This window comes from Pyrgilauda ruficollis, unplaced genomic scaffold (genome assembly GCF_017590135.1).
Source record: "Pyrgilauda ruficollis isolate IOZ18807 unplaced genomic scaffold, ASM1759013v1 scaffold4, whole genome shotgun sequence".
NCBI lineage: Eukaryota > Metazoa > Chordata > Aves > Passeriformes > Passeridae > Pyrgilauda > Pyrgilauda ruficollis.
This window is the reverse complement of record NW_024525489.1, coordinates 22306643-22329620: the sequence shown is the minus strand read 5'-3', so window position 1 is coordinate 22329620 and position 22978 is coordinate 22306643. Positions and strand designations below refer to the sequence as shown.

General features: G+C 38.9%; 1 protein-coding gene across 9 annotated transcripts in view; it reads left to right on the top strand.

Moving 5' to 3' along the window:
- The window catches only part of EHBP1 (EH domain binding protein 1), a 205350-nt gene that overhangs the window by 116669 nt on the left and 65703 nt on the right, over positions 1-22978 (top strand). For 8 of the 9 annotated variants that reach the window (XM_041477087.1, XM_041477089.1, XM_041477083.1 and 5 more), the window contains exons 11-14: positions 9434-9612; positions 10242-10290; positions 16418-17332; positions 19306-19449. In XM_041477087.1, the coding sequence (XP_041333021.1) occupies positions 9434-9612; positions 10242-10290; positions 16418-17332; positions 19306-19449 (1287 nt within the window). The remainder of the gene's footprint in view (positions 1-9433; positions 9613-10241; positions 10291-16417; positions 17333-19305; positions 19450-22978) is intronic. The other variant, XM_041477088.1, reaches the window with a different exon arrangement.

The window sequence follows — 22978 nt, the reverse complement described above, 5'->3', positions numbered from 1 at the left end:
AAAAACCCTCTAAGGTAATCTTTGTCTCTCAGTTCAGTCTGTGACATCTCTGCTGTGGGTGAGAGCTGATTTAGTTACCAGTGTTGCTTGTGTGTTGCTGTTTGCCTAAATACCTCATTTCACCCAGCTGTAATTGGTGGGCTTTTTCTGACTGTTGTCCTGGGTTTGACCTGAGCTCTCACCTTGCAGATGACAAAACCTTTGTAATGGTGTCCTAGATTTTAAAGTGGCTCTGTGACTCTGTGGAGATGTGCTGACTGGGAGAGAGCCTTCCTCTCTGGCAGTCCTCACGAGGAGCAGTTGGAGTGGTGGGCTTATAGTCAGTAGCCAGTCTCCTAAACAGCTGAGACAGTTGCAAACTGTACAACTGTACAGTTTTTCATTTGGAGAGTTGTTAGTGGTTATTGAACTTCCCGTGTATTCAGATAGCTGTGTGCCAGGAAAAAAACCAAAATACACTGTGCTTTGCAAGGAGATCTGATTAACAAAGGGGAATTGGTGCATGAGTTGCTTATGGAACCAATAATATCAGGATCTCTATGCAAGGATTAATTTTTAAAATGGGAAATGGGGTTTTTGGTGGGTGGTTGAACTGAGAGGCCAGTGTGAAGTGTTGCTTGGTGGGAATTAGGGGTTTTCCAGCTTCCTTCCAGTGCAGCTAGAGCATGGAAGTAAGCTCTGCCAGGCTCCTGCTCCCTGGTGGCAGCAGCCCATGTGAGCTGTAAGCTCTGGAGGTAAGAGACACAGATAATGTTGGTCTGAAGCACATCTGAAAGATCACTTGGTCTTTCTACTTGCACAAATGCTAAGTTCTCCTTTACAAATAAAAGATTTCTGCGACCTGTTGTTAAACAGTAATGAAGCATCCATGACCTTCCCAGGCAGTATGAGTGCTTCATTTTCATTATTCTTTATTATAGATTGCAGCTCCTGATGTCTGACCTCTAGCAACTAAAGCCAGTAACTTTGTTTCGGTGAACACTGGTGTGGGGGGGTCAAAGGGTTTGCTTTCTTCTTTGGAATTTTACACGCTTGATGATTTACCATGTTACTTTCCTCTATCGTTTGTTCATACCATAAATGACCTAAATGTGCTTCAGCTTTCTTCATGCTTCCCCCCCCAGTCTTTGGGCTCATCTTCTTTACACTCTGCATCAGGGAAAGCTGCATGTAAATTTTTTGATGTGGTTTTGTCGATGCTAAGTGGAGTGAGAGAGGCAGTCTTGATCTTGCAAGCTTTATTCCTGTCTGTACATCTCAGTACAATGTTTGTCTTTTTCACAACAACCTGATGTTGTTGACTTAATGTTCAGCTTGAATAGACTGTTTCCCCCATATCCTTTGGTGAAGAGCTGTTACCTAACCAGTTCTTCCTTATCCTGTATTTATGTAAATGTTTCCTATGTTTCATTTGTAGCTATTGAATTTCATACTGCTTTTTTTCAGAACTTTACTCCTTTTTATGCGATTGGAGTACTTCTAGTGCATTTGATGTCCATCTCAGCTTCTCGTCCAGGGCATCGTTCACCTTCCTAATTCAGACTTTCACTGAACCTAAGAAATACTCTTGCAGAGCCCCTTTCAATGCATAATTCCAAGAATCACTTAAAACTAGTCTTTGGTGTAGTTTTTCAGCCTGTTTTGCGCTTATGAGTCTCATTAAGGCTCTGTTTTCCATGCTTCCTTATGAGAGCATCTTGAAAGACAATTAAAAGAGCTCAGCTACATCTGTAATCTGTTATTTGATGCTTCTCTATTCCTTGCTTCCCTCTTGCAGAAGGAACTTGGAGTGCTAGTCATGATTTGTTGATGACAAATTAATGTTTGTTGCTTGTCTTCTTTTAACTTTCATATGCTAAGAAGGTCCTTAATTATTTGTTCCACCTCTTTTTCATTTGCTTGTCTGAATTCTTGCTATTTGTCCTTTTTCTTATGCATTTAAAGACTAGAAGGAAATGTAGTCTTTTCCTACACTTCTAATATTCTCCCCTATGTTCAAGTTTCCAAACCGACTATTCATTTCGGATGTTGTTTCATATTTCAGGACCTCAGGATTACATTAAATGTGTTCAGCTAATCTGAAAGCTTCTGGTTTATCTAAGCTCTTTCCACATGGGGCTGAAATCTGACCTTTCTGTGCCTGTATGAGTAATGCAAGTCTCCAACTTCCATCTGATTTGTGGAATAAAGACAGATGCAGAAAAAAAGTACTGAGCATTTCAGATGTCTCCCCATCATCTATGGACAGCTTCTCCTTAGCACTGAGGAGGGAAGCAATGCTTTTGTTAATCTCCATCTCATGATTGTTTACATAGAGTCAGCTGCCGATGCAGTAGTTTATCAAGGCAAAAACTTGTTTCCATTAAATTCTCACTTATCTCTTGCTGTCCTCAGGAGCTTTAAGAATATCCATCTTTATGCCTGGTGCCAGCTCATGGGTACCAGCACCTCATGCAGGATTGTAAAATATACTGATTTTATTTCCACTGTCAGCCAAGAGGTGTACTATGGCCTTCAGAGGTACTGTGACATCAATACCAGGCTTAAAAATACTGAGTGCTCTAAGCACACCCAAACAGAGATTGTTTTCCATTGTTACTGCAATACCTGCACAAATCTGGCATCTGTGTGATGCTCTCAAGTATTTCAAACAAAGATTTCTCATAGGTAAAGGTAAATGCTTCCATAAATCTGCCTATGGTTGGGCATTAATATAAATGATGCAGTAGATTTACAAAATAGGTAACTATAAAGTTTTGAGCAATGTCACCTTTAATGAGCCAACATCAGAAGGTTGCCTGAAAAAAAAAATGTCTGTTGAAATGTTCAGAGGAGTGGGATAATGACTTGTGTTTATTTAATGGCTCTGTCAAAAGAAATTCCTGCAAAAGCAACAAGAGTTCACTGTTTTTAGGAAGAATTGGCAGTGACTCTCATTTTTAGTTTGCCTTGTGCTTTCTTTTAGAAGAGATTCTTGTGACCTTTTCTGACAAGCTCTAACACTTCCATTGTTTGCTGCAGGCCTTTGAAATGTGGCAGAGATAGCCTTGGGCCCAGGGAGGTGCGTTTTGCTAGTTCAGTTCACATTTAACAAAGTTAAAAGCTTTGAAAATTGCTATTCCTCATCTGTGGTTTAAGTTGCTTAATTCTGGCAACCTGCCCAAAACCCTGAACGTTCCCATCATGGCAGAGAGCCAGGGATTGTGAACCAGCAGCATCCTGGTAGCTCGTCTAGGCTTCCAGCACAGATTACATGAGAGCAGAGCGTTCAGCCCACATGCCACCAGGACAACTGGAGGAAGGAAGGTGGACGCAAGGAAACTGCCTGTCTTCTGAGAGCAGAAAAATGAGGCCCCATCCCTGCATGTCATCTGTTCATACTGTTACATTATAAATACTTGTAATCATCAGAGACCGAGCTCCGTGTTCGCTTCTGCTTAATGGTATGAGTTCCATACCTTTCCTTGAGATTTTTAATTGAAAACGTGGCGCTCAAGACAAAGATTATGCGACCTCAGGGAAGAGAAGCTAGGTGAGCCTCGGCCAATCCCTTTTTAATAGTTCAGTCTGAGAAGGAGAGCACTGTAACTTGTTTCCTGGCTGTACTGACCATCAGGTGAAATTACTTCCGCATAAGTAACCAATTCATTATGTTGTCTCAGATTTGTTTCCCTTTTACCAGTTCATTAACATAATCTTCTCCTTGCAATTAGCTAATAAATTTAGGGCTTCTCAGCCTGGTGAGATAGCTGCCCACACTCCTGTGCAGTCCTGTTCTTCTCTGCTAAGAACATCCACGGGGGAGGTTGTCATCTGGAAATAAATCGTCTGCCTTGCTCTTAATTGATTGCCATGAGCAGACAGCCCTGTGTCCTGTTGCGCAAACGAGGCAATTGTCCAGCAGTTGATGTGTTGTGAATTTTGGTTCTGAAGGTTTAGAGTTTAGTTCTGAATTCTTGGCTTCTTTCATCCTTTTAATCCCTGACAATGAAAACCAAAGCAAAACCCTAAAAGACTCAGCTAAGAAAATGTTACTTCATTACTAGACAAAGTAAAAAGCAAAAGGAGGCTACCAGATAATTACAAAAGTTACAAAATTAAGTACTTAGCAGTAGCCTTTGTTACTGCAGTCTCTCCCGTCTTTGTGCACTGGATGCCTGTAGGTTATATACATGTGCACATTTCAATTGTATGATGGCATACTGTAATTTTCTACCAGACCACTTCCTCGATGCTCAGAGTAAAAGTAACCAGAGGCAGCCATCTGCAGGCTTGCTTTCCTTTCTTTGCCCAGGAATGGTTTGGAAAAGCTCTTTCCAGACTCCTGGCCATCAAAATATATAACAGGCAACTGAAAACCCTTTTGCATGAAATAATCAGACCTGCTTGACCAACTGTTAACTTGAGGTGTGTCCCAAGGATTTCACCTTCCTCTTCATCCTGCCACATTCAAACATGAGAGCATTGTGTCAGCTCAGGCAGATGTCTAAGTGTTGGGTTGTGATTGAACATGGGCTAGTTTGGTTGTGCCAAAATTAAACCTGTAAAATGATAAGCAATTTAAAGCTTATGCCTAAGGCTTTTGAGATAAAAGTTTGTATTTTATTGCATATCCACATTAGCTGTAGGCACAATCAGAAGAGTGAGGAAGGCAAAGTTTTAAGATGTCTGCTGCTGATGAAACCTGGCGATTACCTAAGTGTTCATTATTAATCATATATAGGAAATAAATTCAGTGTAACTTGTGTCCAGCAGCTGGGTTTTCATATCTTGTTCATTTTTAGGGACAGTAGGAACCAGGGACATTTTGTACCATGCAAATAGAGAGCACAGAGTTAAAGAATGTACTCCTAAACTGATCAATTTGTTTATCAGAGTAACAGAATAGCAGAACTAACATTTCTTTCTAGGAAATGTGTATTTTCTAATACATGCATGATCTTCCCTTACTAGAAGCAAAGAGCAATGCCACTTGTATTTTGATGTGTCACTAAATTGTAATCTTATGGTGACCTGCTATGTAAAAAATACCTAACTACTCTTAAGTAAAGAACATCTCAGCACAGCTGGGTCATGAGGATGTTTTCTCCATTTTTGGAATAAAACAGAAAGCTGTTCCATTCTATTTTTGCAGACTGTTTCCATATTGTATTTGAAATTCCTGATTCCACTTTTTTACTTACACCCAGACTGTTCCACAGCCCAGAATAAACAAAATTGAATGCATGTTGGACACATACAGACCTTGCCAAAGGCATAAATTCTAATAAATGAGCCATATTCAAATTCTAATACTCCCAGGCTAATGGGACATTCCTATTGGTGAAGTCCTGTGTTGTTTAAAAAAACAAAATTTTAGTATATCATTTTGAGGATATAAACTTACCTATTTGACTGAAATGTATTTGGTGTCTTGTTTCTATTGCACTTTTATACAGCTTTTCAGACTGTTCAGTTCAGCTCAGCTGAGTTTCCTGGACTTCTACATTCAGCCACATGCTGCACATTTTCACTCACCTACTTGTGCCTTACTTTCATTAATCTTACCTTGCATTTTAATGGTTGCACAATTTTCAGTGGGCCCAGACAGCGTCGTGGTTTTGATAGGGGTACGGGAAATTCCCTTTTATTTTGCTCAGTCAAATAAGTTAGAGGCCAGTGTCTGTACTTGCCTTGTGAGGGGAAAAAAAACTTGCTTGTTCATTGTTTGTAGGTCTTCCCTATTCTGACTTTCAGCCCTATCTCAATCTGAGCTTCCTCTCCTGCAATTAATTACCAGTCCTGGGTGGTTGTCTCAGCTCCTTTCCTCTTCTAGGAGTTGTGTTCATTAATATAAAACTCAAACCAGGTAAGTCTTCCACCTAGATTACAAATTTTTTTTTCCCCTTACTCCTCTCAGCATCTTTCTCTTCTGGGCTTCAACAGTCCTGCTTTCTTTAAATACCTTTACCCCCATGCAACCTGTCTACAAGCCCTTGAGGTCCTCAGACTGAGCCCTTACAGTCTTCATCCTGATTGTGTCACAGTCCCATAGCCCCATGTTCTCATCACAGTTCCAGTCTTGATTTTCTTCTCCTGAGTGTTGGGCTGTGTGTCAGACGTGCAGCTCAACCCTCGCTCTGTGAGCCATCACTGTGCCTGCTGCTGGGTTCCTCAGAGCAGCAAGAACAACTATTTAAATATTTTTAAGTGTGGGTATGCAGCCTAATACTTGAAGCTATTGTCCTCTTGTTAGCGCAGAGTAATGGTCTGATGGGATAATCTCCCAAGAGAAAAAATGCATACACTATAAAACATATCAACTGAGCTTCCAGAATATGTAAAAAGAAGAATAGAGACTTCAGTGCTTTTGTTGAGTGTGAAACGAAGATATCCCGAAGCCAGTGCTGACTCCAGCTGATAAATCCATCCTCATGATGCTGCGTTTAGATCTGAGCTACCCCGTGAGGGACGAGCTCTGGAACCTCCGCGCTCGCCGTGCGGTTGCTCCACGGCTGGACAGAAGCCAGTTGTGTTGGATTCCATAACCTGTTGATCAGTGAGCAGCTCTGGCAATCTGGTGTGGATATCTTGGGCTTTTTAGTGGCACTTCCAGCCGAGTTTGCAGGGGCTTCGGCTTTTGAGCTCAAAAAGGCAAGTCATGACTGCTGTGTCGTTTAGAAGAATTGTGTAGTCAATGCTGAAAAGAATGATGTAAGAAAAAGGTTATTAAATTTTCATTTCATCTGATTAGTTCCTACCAATCGTGTAGAACAAATACATGCTAGAAATAGGCACCTGGCAGTAATTGTGTTTGAACCAAGCCAGTAATTAATACGTCCAACTTACAAATATTGAAAGAAAATGTTTTACATAATGATTATTCACACACACATGAAAAAGAAACTAAAACTAACATTTGTAAAGTACTCTGAAGGCATGTCAAGTGCTCACATACAGTTCTGCCTTTACTTCTATATTTCCGTTGTGTCTGGAATTGAATGCTTTTATCATAGATTAAATAATGAAAGCTTTGACGCAGGTGGTGATTAGGAGCATAACATTGTCATGGTATTAACTTCACCTTTATCAAAAAAAATGGACTAATAAGTGTGGAAAGAAAACCTTATACAATTTCTGCTTTATCAGGTGAGAGAAGAGAAAATTGTGCGTGTTATGCACATTATGCACGTCTTAAATCTTCTCTATTCTGGAAAAAGTGCTTTTAGAACATCTAACGTAAGTGGAAAGACAAACACAGAAAAATTATCCAGATTTTCAAGGAATTGCAGTCCGTCTTTTTAAACATTGATAATTTTAGAATAATTTTTTTAATAAAGTATGAAATTCGGCTTAATTTATTGGTTTAACGCCTTTGTATTTGCTTCTGTAAAACCTGCTCTTAAATTCAGCGACATCTTCAGTTTGTTAGATAAGTAATTAAAGTAAAGTAATTTAAATGGCAATATTGCCTAAGGCAATTTCAGTGTTAACCAGAAAGCATTTAGGTGGTGACTGGAGAATTTACCATTTTTGTTTAGAGTTTCAGCAACAAGTATTAAGCCTTTATAATTAACATTTATTATATCTGGTAAGTAGTGCTCTATGATTTGAAGACGTAGCTTTTTGCATTAATAATTTGTTAAAATATCACCATTCCACTGTTTGATAATGCTATTTTACTTTTTTTCTCTCAGTAGTGCTATTTCCATGTATATAACTTATAATAGCAAATATATTTTAAGTAACATAGCACCTTAAATATGAGGTCAGTGATTAGTTACTGGGTTTTGCTTCAAGTTGTAAAGAAAACAAGAAAAAAACACCATCTTAATTACTTCACTGAATCTGGAGTAACAGTCTAGCAGCTCCTATCTTTGTTTCTCTGATTAAAATCTTGTGCGTGGTACAGTTTATAATTTATTGCTGCTTTTCCTTTCCTATTTTGTATATCCCTGTTAAAGCTGTTAATTCAGTGTATTTGGAGATATTTGTCTCATCGTTAATGGATTTGTTCATGCCGATTTGAATTGTTGACAGGATTACAAAACGTAAGCACTTTCTAACAAGTTATTTTGTACATATGATGTGGTGTTAAAAAAAAAAAAATCTCAGCAAGGTATACCTTTTGCACTTTGTAAATGAGTTAGCAGTGCTTCTGTCTGGTGAGGAGGTAGGGTGTTTATGCAATAACTTTTTAGGGCTGATTTGACAGTAAATGAAAAATTACTTCCCCGGCTCTGTGCACTTTTTTTCTTTCCCCAGAAGCAGTGAAAACAAATGAGTTGATAGCAGCTAATTGCTGAGCACTGACAGGCTTCAGTCAAGGGGGGGCATCGTTGGTCTTTGACAAATAGACAATAACAAGTAAATCCATTTGACCATAAAGTGGCTGTGATATAGTAAATTACTTGCTCTTAATTTGTCTTAATTTGGGAACTCTCTAGCTCTAAAGTGCATCAAGAGCTTGTTTGTTTTGTATATATGCTTTAAATGATATTACATTGAAAGAATAGGGGATCTCTGTTCTTTCACTGTAATTGAAATGTAGGATTTGCATCAGTCAAATTCTGCCTGTTTGATTAGATCTAAGAAGTTTTTAAAGTGGCAGTATTTTTCTAGGGAATTAAATGTATATGTCTTGAAAACAGCTGCTGCAATCAGTATGCTGAATTTGAGGAGCAGTGGGTAGTCTGACAAATGCCAAATGCCTGAGGTGTTCTATTTTATTTCTTGGTTTATGCCCACAAAAATGTTACTAAAAGGATCAAAATAACTTTTTTGGAAATGGTCGTTATTAGCTAATGATGATCTAATGGTTGTTAGCTAACGACACTTGTTAGAAACCACCCTCTGATAGCAGATTTCATCTGAAATTCCTTTTCCAGGTAGAAAAGCTGAAGCCTGGAAGAGGCAGCTCTTCGGGTACGGTTGGAAGTGGCTGTTCAGAAACACGGTGCCATAATTACCTTTATGCAATTGCTCACTGGCACAGAAAGAGCACCAAAAACTGTCCTCTGGAGCCTGTACCAGAGGAATTCATCAATCCTGTGTCGTGACTTTGAATGTGAAAGGGCTCGTGGGGATGCTTTTCCGTGGCTGCATTTTGGGAAATGTTTTCAAGGCTGTGTGTCACGGGCTGTGCAGGGCTGTGCAGTGTTTCAGCACGGGTGTTTCCACTGGTACAATTCTTGGCCTCTTCCCCTGTGTAGATCTGGAATCCTGTCTATCTGCATCCTTGGGAGACAAGTGCCTAGGGCAACAACTGTAGATAATAACTCGCGATTTGTGTCTTTTGCAAGTTACAGTCATTGTAAACTGACAGCTGTGAAGGACCTAAACTCACATCAAAGGATACAGATCATCTAGTTAGGTCAATTAATGTTAATTCTCATCTTCCATTAAATTCTTTTATCTTCTCTCTTTTTCTTTTTTTTTTTTTTTTCCTTTCCAGCCAAGCCCAATACCAAGTCCTGTTTTGGGGAGAAAGCCAAACGCTAGTCAGTCATTGCTCGTGTGGTGCAAAGAAGTTACAAAAAACTATAGGGGAGTGAAAATTACCAATTTCACCACGTCGTGGAGAAACGGTTTATCCTTTTGTGCAATATTACATCACTTTAGACCAGACCTAATGTAAGTTGTGTACTCTTTGCCTGCATAAACTAACTCTCGTAGAAATACTGAACAATTTTAAAACTTGAAAATCAAATACCAGTGTGTTTTAGGTGCTGAACTGTTTTTACCCTTTGCTTTCAAGCAGGGAACCGTCCTTTCTAAGAAACCAGGTTTATGAATGCTCAAACTTTGTGACCTCTTTGCTCTCCCTTGTTGCATAAACAATTATTTCTCCCCTCTCTGTGATTTGTTTTTCTTCTTCTTAATCTTATACAAAGAACTGACTTCAAGATGATTATGAGAATTGCGCCAGTGTTGAAATGAGATGAGAGGAATAAGCTCTTTGTATGCTGACAAGGACGGATTACCTCCTGGTAAATTTGGTTGTCAAGGCTGGCCTCTAGTCTCTGCCTTAACTTCTTTTTTAGATGGAGAGCTTCAGGCAATGAAACATGTAATCGGTGTTTATTTATTTATTTATTTATTCCTTTAATTTTCCACACTATTAGTTTTGTTGATTGAATTGCTGTGAAATTGCTAGTTACTGTATGATATTATTGTATGTCAAATTTTTAGATTTAGTTTGTTTTAAAACTGCTGCTTTTATCAAATACTGTATATACCCACTGTGCCATTTTCCCCCTCAGTGACTACAAGTCCCTGAATCCTCAAGATATTAAAGAGAACAACAAAAAGGTAAGAACTGCCAGGCAAAAAAAACAAAACCAAAAAACAAAACCGTAGCCTCAATTTTGACTTCACTGCAGGTTTTTATTAATTTTGGGGAAGTGTGGTTGTTTTGTAAGGTCATAACTGTGGCTCACAGAAGGTATCCAGCCTCCCGCGGTTCAAATCGGATGTGTTATTGACTCGAGTTTGTCATGGTTTTAACATTCACAACAAGTGCAAGGCTGCCATTAGAGTTTAATATTTGTATGGCCTACATTAACTGTGAGAGCAGAGGAGGGGCCTGGCCAGCCTTCTGTGAGCGCTGCTCTGGTTTTTCCAATCAGCCACGTAATTAAAAGAATGAAAAATGTAACTGCTCTTGGACTGTGGCACACAAGGCTTCTCTTGCTTTAACAAGGCTCTGCGAGCTGGGCACGGTTGATGTTGCTTTGATGGTGATGGTTATATTTTTAAAGATGGAATTTTATGCCTACTCTTACACTGCATCAGCTCAATGAAGTAGTGTGCACAACATGGGAGGTTTAGGATAAAAGGTGTTGAGATATTACTTTACAAATTAATTGAATGCTAGCAACATACAACATATGTTAATAGCCTTGTGCTGTGCAACTGTTTTAAACCACTCTTTGTAGGTGCAAGATGTAAAAAGTTTCTCTGGAAGAAGCAGGAATTCACTTTGGGGATCGCTGGAAGACCGTTTATGTCTACTCACTATTTTATATATGTTACAAGCTTCAGTTGGGCCCTAGGGACATGTTTAGAAATTACAATTTTCATGTGAGTCACTGATAATAAAATTGTTCCTGAAGATCATCTGAAAATTGTTTTAAGCATCTGCCTTCTTAAAGCTGTGATTTTATTTTTATACTGCTTTAAAAGGTACTAAATTTAACTGGGATGAAGGTATAAAAATATAATTTGAATAAATTACCAAGTTCAATCTTATATAGCAAACCTATCTACAATCTAGTATTATTTACTTACCTGGAATTTCTGAAAGTACTTTATTAAAATTCACTTTGTTTATATTTTAATGTGCCTGCACACTTATGTGTTAGACAGGGAGTTACTTGTCTTTAATTTAGTACTTAAATATTATAAATAATGAAATATCTCTGAGCTGCTCCTATCTAATGAGTATTTGGCTGATGATATTTTTTTCATAATAATAGGAGGACTTACAGTGACCTAAGTGGATTATCTGTGGCATCACAGTATTTTCTGTGACCATATGTTTTTGTACTTCAAGTTTTGTTGAGCGTCTGGCCTAATTGAGCTGGATTATAAAAAAGAAGGAATAGATTATTAATTAAAAATGTTAGCGGTATGACCAGTCATTTTTTCTTTGTGAAACTGTGATGGCAAACAGTGAACTTTTTAGCCTGTCTCTAACAGGATGTAGTTCCCAGAATTGAAGAAATAGTGATTGTTGTTATTGTGCAGTTTTTTTCTTTCATCACTTTGCCAGCCTTTGCCTGACAGCTACACTGAGTATCTCAGTTGCTTCCTGCAGATTTATTTCCTGGTCTCACACAGTTCTGCCAGATAACCCCGTGTGCCCTTGGTTGGAGTGAATGCAGCACTGCCAACAATGGCTGCCTAGAAATTCCATGCAGATATGTAACACATTTGACAATGATTCCTCCTAACCAATTAAAATAACATCTTTGGATGAATAGGATGATTTTCTTTGTCTGAAGCAGCTCTTTTTTTTAAAAATGTTTTTCTGCCTTTCTTTCCCTCTCCCCAAAAGGAAAACCATAGATTAAAGGTTAAGCTGTAAGAGTATAGATTTTAGAAATGCATGACCTTGTTTGTATTTTAATTTTTAAAAAAAGAGGAAATCTTAAGATTTCTTAACAACTGTTTCAGTGCAAATGCTGTATATAATTAGGGATGGAAAAGCCCTCTTAAAAAAGGCATGTCATCAGAAGTTCTTTATAACACACACCAACCACTTGCCAATTGGATGCTGCCACTGATGCTGAATAAAAAAGGGTATTTACCTGTGACATCTGATCTTGGCCAATATGTCAGTGTGTTACAGAGTTGGGAAATGATTGGAATACTGCCTGTGGTGCTTGTGCTGATGGATCCCAATTGATGTCTGTCAATCAGCTTGTCAGTAAATTTAAAAAAAAAAGAAAAATACTTCATTGGGAGATAGATAAATAGGCTTAGTGTCCTGAATAAACATATATTTAAAAAATCCCAAACAACTACTGCACTGGCATGAGTCTGAATTGGAAGGTATTTTTGGTGCACATTGGAAATTCAAATTTCTATCAGGAATAAAAGAGAAACCAGGATTATCTTTGAGAAAATTACAAACATTACAGGGATACTTTCCCAGCTGGTCTAAAGAGTTGTGCTTCTACTTAAATCTCAGATATAGCTAACTATCCATGCTGCCTTCCTAGTAGTGTTGAACAGCTAATTTGATTTAATATGTTCATTTGATTATTGTTAAATAATAATAAAATTTAAATTAGTGGAAAATGCATTAAAATTACAGCATACTAGCACTATGGTTTCTTATCAATATTAGAAGTATTTTGTGTTGCTAATAACATGTCCTGCACTTAAAAAATATAAGCTACTAAACAATGCTTGGGCTGAATCTTTGACAAGATGAAGGAATGAGAAGTAGAAGGGCACAACAGTATGGTGCTAATAATGAATTTCCAGTTTTAGTCATTGTTTAGAGCAGCTTGGTTCATTTATCATGTGGGTATATCTTTTGGATGTTCAGTTGGCACTTTTAATTTTTATGATGCTCCCCAGTTCTTGGCCATTTCTAACAAATTCCTCAATACATTTGAACTTGAGTGATCATCTTAATAAAATATTCAATTTTTTAAATGAATTCTTTTAAATGATACATTTTAAATTATACATTTAAATAATAAAAGAATTCAGACTTACGGGGTAGTATTGAGTCAAAATGGAAAATATTCCTTACCTTAAGACTGAAGTTAATGTTTTTATAATAGGTGTTCATGCTCACCTCTACAATTTGATTCCACAAAATCATAAGAACAGATCTAATTGCATGTGTAGGAGATGCTTGTTGGCATCAGTATGATAATGTAGAAGCAGAGTTAAGCATGCAGAATAATAAATATTTGCAAAAATTGAGGCTGAGTTATGCCTCTCATAATTTGATAAAAATAATTTGACTTGGAAAATTTACTCTGTTTATACCATGTTGCAAACTAATTAGAAATATGATGCATTTATAAATATGCTGGAATATCAGGAAACTCCCAGCTTTTCTAGTAGTGAAGGACAACCCATCACACAGTGCTTATGGACACATCCAGAACACACAATTGCTATTTCTAGAGCTACTGTCTGTAGAACATTGGCATGCCAATCTACATATCTAGTGTTCTTTGAAAGGAGAGAAGCAAAAATATGGATGAGAATGAGAGGGGATGGGGAATAGGTGTCAGGCATCAGCAGGAAATAACTGTGTTTAATCCCAGGCATCACCAGAAGAACTGAGCAGCCAACAAAAACTGATTGCAGCTGTACTGAGAATATCCATCATTCCAAATTCAATCCTGGTGTAGTGTTACTTCTAAGTACCTTTCCTGAGACCTGAAACACTGTCCTCACACACTGACTTCATTTTATAGACCCTGGGAGATACTAATAGAATTTAGTTTTATTAGCATATAAATAAGAAATTGAGAGTATAAAAGGAGTTTAGGTCAAGTCATGTCTATGGGCTTTGGCTGCCCTGGCTGCTGTGCCTGTCCTTAAGTCCTGTCATTCTTCAGATGGTGAAGATTCTTCCCACTACCTGCAGTGTGGGGTAACAAGTTATTTATACCACTGAATCAGCACTGACCCACTTAGCAAACAGCACGTCCTGGCATTACCTTTAGTCTACAGTCAACACGGGTGGCTTGCTGTGTGTTCATGCCCAGCCTGGTTTCTGCTGTCCTATGAGCATCCATCATTCCTGGGGTCTGCCATGCCTTAGGCTGCCACCCAAACCCCTGCACTGCTCTCCCTTAGCTCGCTGCTCTCTGTGCTCCTCGTGTCTATTCAGTTCCACCCATCTTGTCTCCCTCTCCTCCACAGTCAGTTTGATCCTGCTCCTCCAGCTCTGTTTCCCAAGATGCTGTAAATGACAAACGTCCCTCTTCTACCATCCAAGTTGCTGCCATTTTCTCACACCTATCATTTTTCTGCTGTTCTGCTCCATCTGGAGTTTTGTACCAGGAAATACATCAGACATGTTTGCCACTGCTGCTCCTATATCTAAGCACAGCCCTAGTTATGGTATTTATAAATGCCATAACAGTCTCTCATAATAATAAACCTTCCCATGAAATACTACACCAAATACCAGCAATGATTTTAGGGCTCTCTCAATGATGCTGGGGCTCTCCCCATGCAAATCATTTTGCATGGGGAGAGCCCCAGAAGAGCTTAAAAATAAATTATTCACACCATTTCTATGTCTAGATAAACTCTAGGATTCATTTGTTACAATGAAATAAAAACTACTTCACCTAAAGTGCTTTGGAAAGCTATACCTGAGTATGAGAGGAGGCATGCAGAATTTTGGGAAGATAAATTCCAGCTTTTGGAAGCAGAGTTTGAAAAGCAGCTGAAACAAAAACTGTTGGACCACGGAGTAGGGAATGACATTGCAAGGAGGAGGAGAGAGCCTCTTTTTCTCAGAGCAAACAAAATATCTGGGTCTGCCAGGAGCAGGCCAGCCCAGCCCCACATTCTGTCTCACTGTTGAATACTTAGTAATATGAAAACCGAAAGGATTAAAAAAAAAAAAACAAAACTGTAATTGTTTTATTCTTTTCTCTATTCTTTTTAAACTAAAGAAATTAAGGAAAAAATGTAAAGTTCAAGAGTTGAAGCCAGTGATGTGTGTTACTGTTTCCTTGTGAAAGGACAGTTTTCTCATCCATGTCTTAAATTTAGCATCTGCTTTTGTTCAAAATAGTGTAGGATCAACTGTGAACATTGTAAGCCCTTCAGGAGATGGTGAAAAGGAGCTGCAGGATTCCTGGGGGAGGAAAAGCCCACATGCTTTAACTGAGTGCATCTACGCTAACAGGAGGCCTTTTAAAGACTTCCTTGAAACATAATATTGTCTTCCAAGGTTAATCCAGGATAGTAATAATTAATTGTAAATTGAGAAACAGCTTTAATTCTTCAAAACTAGAAAAACCTGATGCACCAAGCCCACTCACTTAAAGGGCCAGCAGTAAAAGAAGGCAATGTGGCCTCACAAAGTGAGAGGCTTGCAACTGTTCAGCTTTTAGAAAGTAAAGTGAAATGGGAATGATTTTCACTCTCTCTTTCTTATAAATTTAGCATCAACAAATGTTTTTAGAATACATTTGCTTGATGGATTAATGTGATTTATGTCTAGTGTCAGGTAATCTGTGGTGGTGTTCCTTTTGACTATCTGGACATAGTTTTTCATCAGCAGGAATCACTGCAATTACATGACCAATAGAAGGCAGAAGGTTGATCATCAATGATAAAGCTCAAGATGGATTAGTGTCGTGTTTCTTATATCTTTGTTCCTTATCTTAAAAAGCCATCCTGAGTTCCTTTTTTTTCTGGCCCAGCTCTTAGACTTTTTTTGTTTGCTTGTTTCCTGCTACTTGAGTGGGAACCATTTAAGATATTGGTAGGTTTTCCTAGTGCAAAAAGCAGGGCTTTCAAGCTGCAGTTTCATGAATAGCTGTTTAGTCATAGAAGTGTCACAGTTTTGAGTAACAAAAGATTTTAGTATAGTATGGCATTGAAGTATTTTAAAAATATTTAAAACAATGCTATTTGAGTGTTTTTGCTGGTTACATTCTCTCAGTTTGCTTTACTATGAAGATGTCCTGGGACATATGCAGAAGCCATCAGGACAAATCAATGAGCTGGATGTCGGATGGTGCACCAAAAAGTAGTAGTGACTATAATGAATAGAATAACAGAATAAAGAATAATAAGTAATAGAGTCAGAGCCATGTTCTCCCTGTAATACTCGATATGTTTTAGGTTTGCTTATTCTGACTGAAACTTCCACTTGCATTCTTGAGATATTATGATGGGTAAGAAACTGCCACTGTGATCTTTATTTTATCTGTCTTCAAAGGCTTACGACGGGTTCGCCAGCTTGGGAATATCGCGCTTGCTGGAGCCTTCGGACATGGTTTTGTTAGCCATCCCCGACAAACTGACTGTTATGACCTATCTCTATCAGATAAGGGCACATTTCTGCGGCCAGGAGCTGAACGTGGTTCAGATAGAGGAGAACAGCAGTAAGAGCACCTACAAAGTGGGGAACTACGAAACGGACACAAACAGTTCTGTGGACCAGGAGAAGTTCTACGCGGAGCTGAGCGACCTGAAGCGGGAGCCCGAGCTGCAGCCGCCGGACAGCGCTTTGGCTGACTTCGCCTCGCAGGACGACTCCGTGTTCGTCAACGACAGCGGCGTCGGCGAATCTGAGAGCGAGCATCAGACTCCTGATGACCACTTAAGCCCAAGCACAGCTTCCCCTTCTTCACGCAGGACTCGAAGTGACACGGATCCACAGAAATCCCAGCAGAGTTCTGGAAGGACTTCCGCGTCTGAAGAAATTGGGAAGTGTAGCAGTACAGACACAACACAAGTGCAGCCTGTGTTGGGAAGGAAGAAATTGCTGATAACTGACACTTTAGACTTCAGTGACTTAGCACATGTCAGTGATCAAAAAGAGGATATGTCTCCCACAGTTGCTTGTGAAGATAACAACAAAAAGAGACACCAGAGCTTAGACAGTACCCCTGGTTTCTTGGAGCAAGAAAAGCTGGGATGTATAGGATCCACAGAGAGCACAAGAGCAGATCCCAGTTCACCTGTCACAAAACCAAGTTTATCTCCTACTTCTAAGCCTGGATACTCCTATAATATGGATACAGATCTTGCAAAGAAACCACATGCTTCTCCGAGGCAAACAGAATCTGATTCTGACAGTGATGCCAGAGCAGCTTTAAATCATGCAGATCAAACTGCAAAAACAGCCCAGGTAAGACATTTGTGTCTGTGAATTAGGATGGAGGTGCTGTTCAAGTTCTTTCTCTGTGTTTATAATTTACACCAAATCTTTAGCATAAATGGTGAGGTGAGCAGTGTATTTTTATTTTTGGGCAATAAATATTTTGCCTGAGAAGTAGGTGGTGCTGAAAAATAATCATTACAGGAAAACTAATTTGTAGAAATTGTCCCACTGTTGATCTTTCCAATCTCTCTGCAATTAAAGAAATTTGTGTTTTCACTATCTCAAAGATGGCTCCAAAGCTTTTGCTGCTGTCTGTTGCAGTTCATTTCCTCTGAGTGTTGCATACTGAGGCAAAAACTGGAAATAGAAATCAATTCATTAGGAAATGTAAAGCTTTGAATACCTTAAAATTTACTAAAGACATTTCAGAATCTTGTCTGGGAAACCACAGTCTCACGAACATAGCCAGGATGGTGAGGTAGAAACTCCAGACTGTTAAATTATGCTGCTTTCCATTGAGTGGCCTAAGGCATGTTACTTCACCACCATATCATTTTCCTTTCTATAAAGATAACAGTGTATGCCCACCTACCTTGCAGATTTTTTTGTGAGAATGGAAGTTGAATATTATATATATGCTGAGTATTATCAATAAATCATATCATCATAAAAATATGTAAAACATGTTAACACCTCTACTTACGAGAATGCCAAAGCAAGCTTATAATTTTACCCTTGTGAAGAGTTTTCTTGAGTTTGGGCTTTGTGCCATTAGCTCTGGTAAGAAAAGAATATATCCAGTCTTCTGGTAGTATGAATTGCTTCAAATATTTTTATGGGATTTTTTTCTGAGTAAGCATTGTAAAGATGATTTTATCTTTAAGAGAAGCAGTCTACAGATGAGTGATAGTGGCCAAATATTGGTTCCAGAGTCCACTCATTTCTTTCTTTCCTTTAATCAATGAAGTCATGTGAGGTTTCTTATCATCATCATCATCATCATCATCATCATCATCATCATCATCTTTGTGTACTGGATGAGAAAGGAGCAGTTCGGCCCATACAGAATAAAAGAGCAGGAGGAGACAGGATTTGTTCTCTGTGAAGATTTTCATGGGCAAGGGTGTAACAGGCCAAGAAAAAGCAGGAGTTGGCTTTCAAGGCAGTTCTTCATTGTTCATTATTGGTACATTTGCATATGGCAATAAAATCTCAGATGTGAGGCTCCCTCTGAACCTACACTCAGTTGTTGGTTAGAGTCAACCACCTCCATTTCCATGTCGTTGTTGCAGGAGCACAGCAGGCATCACCTGTCCCAGCCCTGGCTCATGTAAAGGCCTGGAGATGCATTTTCCCACTCTTCATAGTAGACCTTGACTAAGAAACCAGCCCTTGGGAGTGTGTCTGCCTCGGAGCTGCTCTTGTTCTTGTGTTGCCTGTGCAGAACCCCCTTTTGCTATTTCTGCTCTTAAAGTAGGCTCAGTCCTTTGTAAGAAGAAGGGACTTGTGCATATTCATAAATTCAGTAGAAGCAGATATTTTTTGAGGGTTTTTTGCCTTGTACCCAACTTCTTTGTGTTCAATTTAAGTTATAAGTGAGTGGTACACATATAAGTAGACAACAAAGCATTTTTGTTGTAGCCATATTTGCATACATATTAAAGTAAATAAGTAAACACAGCACGTTTGACATGGCTTCTATGGAGCCATTTGGGTTTTTTCCACAGTTGCAGTTTAAAGGCATTAAATGTTGATAGAAATTAAGTTTTAAGGGGAAGGAAGAGAACTCCAATTTACATTATAAAGGCCTACGACTTTTTTTTTTTTTTACATTTTGATCATCTTTTCATTTCTACAGAATGCTCTGTCACCTCATGAAGACATAATTCATGTGGCTCCTGACCTTCATTGTATAGGAAGGCCGCTGGCTATTAACTACTGTATAAACCTTCAGTACCCTGAGGCTGCCTTGCTGTTAATTATATTTCTTTATTTTTAAGCAACGTATGTTGTCAAGACAGGAAGAACTTAAAGAACGAGCGAGAGTTCTGCTTGAGCAAGCAAGAAGAGATGCAGCATTAAAGGCAGGGAATAAGCAACTAACCAGTACCCTCATCCCAGCCCGCAATAAGCAGCTGAACGATGTAAGAAACACTGGCCACTCTTGCAGTTTGCAGAGTTACAATGCATTGTGTGTGCTGTCGTGGGGGGAGGCATGTCCTTGCAGAACATTTCTTCTCTACGTTTGATGTGTCATGTGTCCTTCATTCACTTCTAAAACCTGTTTCTCCTGATGTTATGGCCAATAGAAAGGTGCCTCCCACTTCCTTGGAAGCAAAAGTCTGGGAGCATCTTCTTTGATTGGCACTGCAGTTTCTGGTGGGATGGAACTCAAACATTGCTTGTTAAATGATAGTGAAGTAATTTGTGCTATTTCTGATTGCTTCTCTTTCAGTTAATGTAAATCATTTCCTTGAGCCTCTGATGTGAGCTCCTTGCTGCTTTAGAAGTGTTGTTGCAGTGAATGGAGCTGCTTGTGTCAGTCTTGTAAAAGAGTTGATGAAACAATTCCTTTTTATCACCAAAGTTGATTATGCTGGTGAGGGGGGAAAGTGGAGCTGGGGAATGAGCTCCAGTGTTGAAGCAGCTGTGGTTGCATCTCCAGTGGCTTCCATGGTGACCTGGAAGGATCCCTACTCTCTGGAGATGAAAGCTAATTAATTTTTATGCAAACCTTTGCAATGCAGGTTTTGTGATTCTAACTATTGCACATTAGAGACTGTACTGGCAACTGGGAGTGTAAATATAACTGAAAAATAATGATACAGAGAAAGGCTGGAACCTTTACAGATTCCCACCTTTGAGAGCCAAGTCCTGAGGGGCAGATTCTCCTCTTTACAAGAATGGGATCATAAAATCAAAAAATGAAGGCAGTGATTTAACGCATTTCATTTTATTTTCCTAACTCTCTTGGATCCAGGCTGGTTTTTCTTTTTTGTAGAAATTCCTCTCCATAGATTGATACTGCATTTTACTTTTAAATATATTCATAGACACAGACGAGTCTTATTTATATACTTATTTGTATAATGATATATAAGATAATTTTTTCTTCTTCTGTTTTTAAAGTTTTTCCTATATATGTATATTTTAGTGTAAATTTCACTTCGGAATTTTTTTTTAAATTATCTTTTCATAAAGAAAATGGCATTAGAGGAGAGTTACTATAGGCAACTACTCAGGCAGAAACAACTGTAATTAAAGTTGCCTAACATTTTTTATTACAAGCTCCTATTTTCAAAGGTTTTACAACTTTGCTAGTATTTCATTGTTTGAGCTGAAATCTTCCCTGTCAGCTCTTCTGCCTCAGGGTAATATTTTTAGGGTTTTTTTTAACATCAAAAAATCCTGATCATCTCTTTCTCTGTATTAGGTTTGACAAAGCATTTTTTACTCATATTAAAAATAGGTAAAATTTGAAAAGATGGTTAGATTCCCTTGAAAAATCTGTTCAAAATAGTCAAAGTTGTGTTAATACTGCAATCTTGTCAGAGAGCCTTGAAGTTCAGAAAAGTTCCTAAGTGTCAGTAAAAATTGTCTGCATGGACACTGCCCAGCAAGAGCATCTTTTACCATTGCTCTCCTAAGGATCGAGGCTCCTTCTGATGCAGGTCATAGTATTGGGAAGCAAAACTTTCTCTTTTAGCCTCAAATTCCTGCTAATGAAATCCAAACAGGAGTAAAAGCAGCTGCCCCAGTGGCATACAGAGAAGAGGTGCCCTGGGTAGGTGGCAATGTGAAGTTACACAATAAGGAAGTTGGTGTCCAGGCCATGAAAACCAGCTGGAGGGTAGGAGATGGTGAAGGGTTTTCAGGGTGAGAGTTAGGACTGCCAGATTACCCACAGGACCTTATTTCATTTGTCACAGAAGCTGAAAAATTAATTAGAAGCCTGCAGGAAAAGGAAGGGCAGTCTTTAGGGCAGCTTGGCAGAGGCAAAGTTTCTTTCTGCCTCCGTCAGAAGCTCAAGGAGAACTGTCCTGGAACAAATGGTCCTGGCCCATGTGAAATGTGGGCACTCTTGACTTGAGTTGTTTGTCACATAAGAATGACAAAAGCTCCTCAGCTCTGAAGTGTGTTGTGGAGATGTGATTTGGAGACTCTTACAGTTGGTATATAATAATATACATTATATAAAGCTGTGTATAACATGTATGTATATATTATATACATATATATAACATATATATGTATATAACATGTATGTGCATATTAATGCATGTGTGCATCAACATATATATGTGTAAGATAAAATACATTGATTCCTGTTTTCCTGTAATATACTTGATATTAGCAGAGATGAGGTATTTCCTTTTGATGGAGTTCTGCCAGTTTTCTACAGGTCATCGCTCATTTGATTGTTAGCATATAGCACAGACTTATTTCTATTCATGGCTTTTTGGTCATTAAGGTTAATAATAAGAACTTTGACTCAAAGCAGTGTTGTATGTGTCAGTGTGCAGTAATGTGTAGTAGTGTGTTATCCAAATGAGAGTTGTGATAATGAGAATCAGCATTTAGTAGTGGAAATTGGACGAGGCTCATTTTCAGGATGGATTGAGATTCAAAAGAAAATGGTTTGAAACAGGAAGATCTAATTTTAAATAAGAAAACTTTGAAGAGATAGTTCAGGGGCAATACTTTTGAAAGTAACTCTTGAAGTTTGCAATTGCACCTTTTTTGATACCTTCTCAGAAAGAGCTTTGAGCATCGTAGTCTTTCAGACTGTGCTGTCAGTCACCCCAGCTAAGCAAAGCCTGTGGAGTCCTTAATGACTTTAGAGAAGTCTCATCTCCTAGGCCTTGCTGTTAGCACTTTCCGTGTGTCATGTGAGAACCAGGAGTTTCTGCTTTCCCAGTGACCAGGCGAGAGCAGCGTTCAGTGCGTGGGCTTGGATGATGTGCACGGTGAGGACGGGTAGTGGCACTGCTCAGGGTCAGCAACAGGGAGGAAATTTCCACATCTGTACATGGCCATAAATACAGGTTTATTTGGTGTGTGCCTGCCTGATTTGTTTTGGTAAAAGTCCATTTTGAAAAAAATAGCCTTCCTGTTTCTCCTCTAAGCACAGTACAGCCTCATTTCTCCCGTTTCTTCCCTCCTTGCAGCGTGATAGAAGTTTTTTCAGTGTTATGTCTGCTTATTTGGTGCTTCTCAGAAGCCTTCAATCTCAAGCTGTATGCATGCCAGACAGCATGTGGAGGTATGTGTGCAGGTATTTGAAGTCTAAGAAGAAACTGCATTGATCAGAACCTCCTTGAAATCATGCTCATGGTTTGGGAGGATCATAGCTGTGTCATTAAAATTGATGCAGCCCTTTGGAGATGGGAAGAATTAGCTTAAGAGCTCTGTGAGCAGAGGTACTGATCCCCTCGTGGATCCCTTTCTCTATGGTAGATTTATAAACAGCTCAGCCTTTCTGCTTGCTTTCTTGATGTATGTGTGCATGTGGTGACTCTTTTACGAGATGCTTCTGTCATTTGCAATCTGATACAGCAGCTGTAATCACTTAGCTTTTAACCAGGAGGGCCTTTTTATTAGCTTACTCATTTTTTATTTAACTTGCCTTTTCTCATGGTGAATATCACAGGGCTGGAAGGGACATATCTGCTC